General features: G+C 45.8%; 1 protein-coding gene across 1 annotated transcript in view; it reads left to right on the top strand.

The window, feature by feature from the left end:
* LOC144175172 (UDP-N-acetylglucosamine transferase subunit ALG13-like) overlaps positions 1-4,193 on the top strand; it is a 57,453-nt gene extending 53,260 nt beyond the window's left edge. The window contains exons 25-26 of the mRNA XM_077704277.1: positions 1,427-1,613; positions 2,147-4,193. Of these exons, the coding sequence (XP_077560403.1) occupies positions 1,427-1,613; positions 2,147-2,280 (321 nt within the window). The 3' untranslated portion in view covers positions 2,281-4,193. The remainder of the gene's footprint in view (positions 1-1,426; positions 1,614-2,146) is intronic.
* The last annotated feature ends 4,017 nt before the right edge of the window (positions 4,194-8,210 follow it).

Here is an 8,210-nt window from a genome sequence, read left to right on the forward strand (position 1 = left end):
GGTTCTGTTGCCGGTTGCAATTACTGTATTACAGTAGACTCGCGACAAGTCAAGCTATTTCAAAATTTTGGTTGGCCCGCTAAGTTTTCAGTGTATTTTAAAGCCACCAAATTCAAACTGCTCCATTGTGTAATTTCGGTAAATTTTTACTTTTTGCTTGTCGTTGCCGGAAAATATCTGCTGCATTTGTCACTTCTAGCTGCACATTTGCATCCTTATATCACTGACATGTCACAAATAAAGCTGATTTGTTGCACACACATGTCGAAGCGAAACCACATGTGCCAAAAACTGTTTGCGGATTGAGGAAGCAGGCATCTATTCATGATTTTTCTTTTTTCTTTTTTTGCAAAGTGTGAGTGGAACTTCAGTATTGTGTGTGAATGTTGTATTATTAACATATGTGAATGTTTCATTATGACACAAGTCGGTATGTTGCCGCGAGTAATATTTATGAAACAATTCAAACTACTGATAATTCAAACAAATTCCTAAAATCTTTTCGAGTTTTAAGTATCGCAAGTCTACTGTACTTTCTTCCTTGATGTAGGTGAAAAACAAACACTCATATCTGGCTCGACCAGCAGCCTTGTTTCTACACCCTCTCCCGTGCAGCAACAATTACGTTGTTCTGCATAGCTAGGGGACGGCCTTTATGGCCTCATGGTCCTGGGCCCCTGTTCTCAGCATCACATAAGTGTTGCTATCTTCCCTAAAGCCTGTATTGATTGGCCGTTGGTTGTATCACGAAGATTAGAGGCTGATAACAGAGGGTCTTTTTCTGACACTGTTTTGGTATGACAATGACCTAACAGTCATAATTTCTGGACACTTCTGTCCTAGACAATTTGTAAAATACTCTTTAACATCGCATTAAAAATTGATGGGAAACGAGAAATAAAGATGCCAAGGTTAATGATCTTTAATCAAACAAGGCATTGTTGACCCAGCCAACTTGGAAATGTGTAATCGTTCAGGTGGATAACTTGTTTTAATTTTTGGTGTTCTCCTATGATACCTGTATCTGTGGCAGTTAGTTCTAATAATTCCAGTCTTTGCTTTATAAAAGCCTGGCAGGTTATCTCATTGCATAAAATGGCAGCTCTTGCACATATTGAGAGTTGTTTAAAAATTTCTTGGAGTAATGGTCATGTTATCTTTTTGTAATTGCCATGATGGCAAAGGCAGCCTCAGGCTAGTTACATTGACCCTATTCATCTTCAGTGTATGCAATAAGCTCTAATGGTTTGTTCTATTGTGGGTGAGTTACACCATAAGGTAATACGGGCTACTTTGAGCTTCACTGATGCAACTAAAACAGTGAAAGCTGTATCAACTTGGCACTGTTCCAGCCTCTGGTGATCCTCGTCCTTTTGGTTCACACGGAGCTTTTCCTTCTCCCCCCTTTCTTCCCATTGCATTGCAGTACTTCCGGATGGTGACTGCTGCCAGCGTGCAGCCGTGCATGTTCCCGCCGCCCGTGCCGGGGTACAATGGCAGTATCAGCGTGACCATTGTTCCGTATGTGGCCGATCCTGGCTTCGTCGTGCCTGACATCCACTGCACTGTTCCGGAGGCCACCCCAATGCCCAACGGTGGCTTCCCCCCCGAGGGTGCGTAGGTCATTTCACTGGAGTGAGGAGGTTGCCCCCTTCCCGTTCAAAATGAGCAGAACTAGGGAGTTCGCAAAAAGCAACGGGGCCAAAGAAGGGCATCCATTTCACTCGGAGTAGTGTTGGGATTGTTTCTTTAAAGGTGCATTGGAGCCAGATTTTGGGTGTCCCAGGATGGTTAGGACGTTGCCTTGAGTACTCTTGCACTACTCTCTGCCATACACCAGTTGCTGGCTGCGGTGTCTCTGTACTGGCAGATGTGTTTGATACTTGTTTGCCTGGGAAATGTTTTGCGGTATGGCTGCATTGCAGGTAATTTTTCAAAATGTGGAAGTGTTGCCTCGGACAATGTGCAGGGCGTGGTTAATTCATCTGCAATGTAAATTTAACTCTACCTTTGCTCAGTTGCTTATTCTTGTTGCTGGGGGGAGTACCTAATAGACAGTGGTGGTTTTCTGTCCGAACTTTTTGCCTTGGAGTGGATTGCCCACCTCTCTGTTGTTAGACGCAAAAAGGTTTGTCCTGATTTTCAGCAGGTGGGCCACCTCAGTCGACGGTTCCCGGCGTGGTCGTGACCAACCTGGCCCCTGGCGGTGCGGTGGCCCAACCAGCAACTCAGTGCAGTTATGACCAGGCATCCCAGGCTGTGGCCAAGCCTCAAAACTGACTCTGTCACTGAAAAGCTATGCTGTGGCAGCTGCCTTCTTAAACGCCGTATTCTCATCACGGGTGTTAAGATAACTGTGCAGTCACAGTGGCCTCTTACACTGCCAGGTTAAATTATAATTATCCCCTTTTGCCTGAAGGGCAGTGTACCGGATCTCTTTGGAGGTGTGACTGCTTGGTTGTTCTGATTGCCTAAACGTGATTGAAGCTACGAATGGTAGCTTGAGGCGTAATCAAACTGCACCAGGTGCAGCTAGTCATATTTGCACTGTGTGATTGATTTGCAGCTGTGATCTATTTACCATTGCATTTAAAGTGATATTTTTGCTTTGAGAGTAGGTGTACTTTGCCTATTTCATTCAGTGCCTTCCTTGGCAATGTGAGGGGAAAAAAAAAAGAGAAAGGAAACCAAAGACAACTTTGCTTTTGTCAGTATTGATTATGGTTTGTTTGCACCTGCTGGTGTAGTTCCTTTTAAGTGCAATAGGGCTGCAAGGTTTTAGAATCTTCATGCTTTTCAAAATAGCCGTGTTGGGCCGAGTGCGGCTTTATGTACAAAAGTATTTCCATGCTGCCTCAGAGCTTTGCTGTCACTCCTGCTGCCAGGCTGAAAATCATATGAACATTTTGGGGGGGTCGAATACGCTAGTCATTCATTGCTTCTTGTGCTCTGGAAAACACATCTCATCGCACAGGCCTAGGTGGCTGGGCAGTAGATAATTTGTTGTCTCTGAGGTATGACGTTTTTCTAGTCATTCCCATCTTAGGTGGTGTATTGATTCAAAGCTGCAAGATGTGCAAACCGTTCAACTTAATAGTATGTGGTGTCCGGTGGCTTGCACACTGAATTGAAAATTCTCCTCAACGTACCTCTTGTTTTAGTTTCTTTCTTTCTTTCTTTCTTTCTTTCTTTCTTTCTTTCTTTCTTTCTTTCTTTCTTTCTTTTGTTTTTTCTTCTGAGTCAAAAATTCTACACTCATTGATGGAACCGTGGTAATGTGTATTCATCATGGCCTACCCTTTTTGCTATCAGAGCGAGTTACTTCTGGTACAGACACAGTTGCTAAGAACAGAGTTCCTAACTTGGCTTTTGCTTCATATAGCAAGCAGAATCAGCTGTATATTGTCTGCCCAATCTTGAACGTAAAACAAAGAATCTCTCATTGTCTGCAGGGCAGGGCAGTTTTGTTATTCCGTCCATGTAGTCTCAAGAGTACGTGTTCTGTGTTATTCTGGGATCTCACTGCTGTAACAAATACTCTTTGGCCAGCATGTTATTAGACACTTTGGTCTAATTCCTTTTTTCCCCCATTCTTTCCCCAAATAGAATGTGGACATAACTGTGTGCTGTGTTTTTAACCAAAGATATTTCTCCCCCCTCTGTGTTCCTGAAGGCCTCAGGAACTGTCTATGTTTTTTGGTGCTCCAAGCCTGTTCTTGTTCAATAAGTAATGCTTGTTATTTATTTTTTGATGCTCAAGTTCAGCGTCTAGTCATAGTAAATCCTAAGCTTACCATATTTTTCTTTGTTGCAGGGAAGCAAGGTCACTTTATATTGTTCGTGGCTGTTCTAGACTAGGCATTCTTGTTCTGCAGATGTTTGTTTTGTTAATTTTTGGGGGCTCAAGATTTGGCCTATTGTTGTTCTGCAAATGTTTGTCTTGTTCTGAATATCCGATGCTGAAGCCATGCGTCTAGTGATAGTCTAGTCTGAAGCTGACCATATTTGTCTCTTAAAAAGAAGCAAAGTCGCTTCGTGACCAACCCGGTCCTACAGTTTACTACAATGTCGTTCCATGGCTGAATCAGCCGCATTGTTAACTAATTAACAGCTGTGCAAGTTGTCAGCCGTACACTGCAGTGGAGTTTGCTGTAACACCTTTCATGAATAAAGGATAAAAAATGACAGTGTCAGAGCTGTCTAATTAGTCTTTTCGTTGCTGCAAGAGCATTGTATTTGAGGGCAGGGTGCATGGTCAGAAGCTTTAACATGAAAGTGTTTTATTCTGGGACTCACGACGATTTCACTTGCGTCATATCCGTCACAGAAGTGACGGCAGTACTACTAAGCAAGCGGCCTGTAATGGGTGCATCCCTGCACACGGGGACTTCTTGCAGGGAAGCAACCTTTAGTACTAAGGAGTACGTTATACTTCGGGCTGTTCGTGTTTGGGTTTTATATTTTAACACGAAAGTATTTTATACCGGGATACACCAAGATTTCACTGACGTCATATTCGTCACGGAAATGACGCCAGTACACCTTTGCCGAAGCGCTTCGATCAGCCATCAGGACGCCGCTCGCGAAGCACTCCCACAAGACGGCCGCCGACTCTCAAATCATGCGCAGCTGCAGATTTTGCTGCACATTTCACTTTCGTGTTTTACCGATTCCTACGAAAGAGGAATCGACCGCAGTTTTTTTGCTATACCTGACACTGCAAAGTAATCGGCAAAACCTACCTTTGTGGGTGTTGGCAGGGGGGTGCAGAAAGGTCACTTGCCCCCCCCCCCCCCCCCCCCCCCTTCCCTCTCCCCACGTGATGAAACAGGTTTGCCCCCCTCGATACAAAATCCTGTCGATGCTCATGCCTTCCTCATATCGGGTTTGTCATGTTGTTCACGCTTTTTGCAGGACAGCATTGATGTTATGAGATTGCCATTTGCAAGGAGGTATTCTCGTGCAAGAGCAGGTAAGGGCAAAGCCAGCTTTACAGCAAGGTTAGCAATGTCCAAGGGCACTGATAATTCAAAAATAGTCCTCTCTCCCTTGTGCCTGCAATAACACCTCTGTGAAAAGTATGTGAGAGTGGCTGGGAGAGGAGTGTGTGTTACCCGTTGATGTGGTGCTCGCTCCTGCTTTGGCACAAGCGAGCGACCAGATAGTGTCACAATGAAATTGTAGCGCCCACTATGGAGCTTCATGGCTGTGGCGGTGAAAACAGCAGCACCTGATGGACGAGATGATGGCCGCCGCAATTTACTCTGCGGCTGTGGAGTAGTATGTCGATCTTGGGTGCTGCGGGCTTAAAGGGGCCATGCAGACAAAATACAAGTTTATACAAGTTTGTTTTATTCGGAAGATTCGCCATTTTATAGTGCCCCCAGCGCTTGTCCGACAGCAAATGATGCCATATTCACTGAGAAGAAATTAATAAATTTAGGTTCAAATTTTGATTCTCCCGCCAAATCGTGTGTTTTCGGGACGTAAGCAATGAATTCGTAAGTGCGCGCATTCAAACGACCTTCCACTGCTTCATTCGGCTCTGCAGCCTTGCTTGCCATCAGTCCTCCCAGGTGGGGCTACCATACTCGTCCACGGACCGTTGTCCGCCGTTGCTTTGTTTTTGACCGTATTTGCACCTGGCTTGTTTTTGTTATGGTAGAAAATTCGTTTCGTGAAACGTGGGGTATGCTCGACAAACAGGGTTACGTAAAACGTTGCTTACGCCAATCGGCCAGTGTCGTGTAAGACAACTCCAAAGCGGCGGAGTGCTGTGAAGCTAAAACAAGTATAGCGCGCCCAGTACCAACACCAGTGCGTATTGGTACTTCTATGTTTATGTGCATTTTCGTAACTTACATTGTTTACCCCACCATTGTTACTGCTGTAAAATGAATATGCGTACAATTAAGCGCAAATAGCTTGTTCGGCAAGCTTATAAGCCCTGCCTTAATTGCGTTTGCTTTTGCTGGCCTCAGCCAATCGCACAGCTGGGCTTATGACATCATAGGTTCTGTTGCGAGAAATGAGCTAGTGGGTCGCATGGCCATTGCCATTTTTCTTGATTATATAGCTTATTTGAGCAAAGTGTGCGTTAAAAGTGGTGTCGGTATGATTCTGAAGAAACAACCTTACGAATGAACCAAACTTGCGTTGTGTCTACTTGGCCCCTTTAAACTGTGCCGAGTGCTTGTGATGTTATTTGGCCTCCCTACAAAGCGATGTTTCTCCTCCTGTCTTGTTCTTGCTCAGTGGCGTGGTGAAATCAGTTGCCCCAGGAAGGTGCCTGAGCAAGTGGCTGCTCTGTTGCATTCTCGCCAACTTGTCACCACAGCCATGCTCCCAGTTGACATTTTCATGATTGTCTTGCAGGGTTTTCTTTAGCTATCTGGGGACGTTGACTGGGCTAAAAGGTGAGTGGGATCAGGGAGAGAATAGGATAAAAATGCAGAACAGGGTGGAATCGGAGAGGGAGATGAGGATGCGAGAGAGAAGCAGAAGGGGACGTGTAGGGGGGAACTGAAGGAAAGGAATTAGAGGGGGAGAGAATTTGTGATTGGATTAGAGGGCGGAAAGAAGTGGGCAGTGGAAGGGAAGGGAGGATGGGGTGAAAAAACAAAAAGGTGGCTGGTGAGGGGGAATGAGTAAGCGGAAAATATGGAGAGGAAGTAAAAGCAAGAGGTACAGCTATTGAGAATTGGAGGAAGGAGGAAATATAGGGGGGGGGGGGAGCTGGTAGGGTAGGAGAGCTGATAGAACAGGGCGAGGGAAAGGTGAGTGGGAGGAAACGGGTAAAACTATCGAAAGGGGGATCTGGGGAAGGTGAAGGGCAAAAGTGCGCCTTCTGGAAAGGGGAAGGCCAAATTCAAACGAAAATTTTTCAAATTGTGGAGATTTTGCGCACCAAAGCTACACCTAGTGGAGGGCTCCAAATTAATTTCGGCCACCTGGGGATCTGTAACGAGCAGAGAAATTTTGACAAACATGCTTTTCGTCTCCCTTAGAAAAAACATGCTTTTCGCCTCCCTTAGAGAAAGGGTCACCGTGGTCGGAACCGAACACGCATCCTTGGGCTAATCAATGAAAGGAGAGAATCAGAGAAAAGGAAGACTGCATATTGGAAGGGTATTGGATGGAGGAGGGGAGTGTTAAGAAGGGGGACAGAAAACGGGAAAGGTAAAATTGAGTCAGTGGTAGCAGAAGGACTCTGGTGGTAGGTAGTGAAGGTGGAAGAGGGGACGAACGAGGGGGGGGGGGGGGGAAGGACATGAAAGGATTTCGGACTATATAAAAGGAACAGTGTTCCATTTTGCCCTCAAATATTCTGAGCAACTTTGCTTCAACAGAACGTCAGCATATTAGCATAAATACTGGAAGCGGTTTTAAACCATAAGAACATGTTTGTCTAGAGAACTGTACGCTGCAAATAATACAAAAATGGTTTTGTTGTGTTTGAAGTTTGCATTAAAGCTAGTACAAAAGATCAGGAGAAATTAAGTGAGCTACATCTACTTGACGAAATAGTTTCCTGGTGTGCTACTACATCCACACGGCGCTGTTTTCTTTTTTTTAGAGTGAAACTCTGTCGTTTGAAGTCCTGCTCAAAAGGCCCGTGGCGAAGACCTCGAAAGTTTGAGGAGGTGGCAGAAAAATATGGCTCAGGATTACTATACTCCCTAGTGCTAAATTTGTGCGGAGCGCGAACAGCAGTCTTCTCGGTCGCGGCAGGTAGCTTCAGCGTCTCGGGAAGTAATCGTGTTATCGGCGAACGCACGTCAGCGCGCGGTACCCTGCCGTTATCTCGCAGCGCCTCGCCGCCTCCGAGCACGTTGTAAATTGTCTTTGAACCTCCCGCGCCAATGTCACGTGGTTTGGATGAACCTCGATCGTGACTGGGAGGAGAGAGAGAAAGTTGATTTATTGAAAGAGAAAGTAGTAGCACTGTGGAGGAGGAGGAATAAACTTCTCAAAAGCAGTCAGCCCTGGGGAGAGTCCTCATTCCAGGACCTTTTGAGTCCGTCTGGCTTTTTGGGCTCTCTCCACCAGCCAAAGTGGTTGTCGGGGTCCGAGCTGGACAGTGCTCTCCCAGAGCTCGGGAGGGGAAGGGCGGAGGGTGGGGGGGGGGGGGGGGGAGGTAGGTGGGGGTTCTTATCACAGCCCCACATGATGGTAGAGGGTGCTGCCCGGAACCTCGCAGAAGCCGGCAT

This window comes from Haemaphysalis longicornis, unplaced genomic scaffold (assembly GCF_048455015.1).
Source record: "Haemaphysalis longicornis isolate Haplotype H1 unplaced genomic scaffold, Haemaphysalis longicornis Haplotype H1 scaffold_3, whole genome shotgun sequence".
Lineage (NCBI taxonomy): Eukaryota > Metazoa > Arthropoda > Arachnida > Ixodida > Ixodidae > Haemaphysalis > Haemaphysalis longicornis.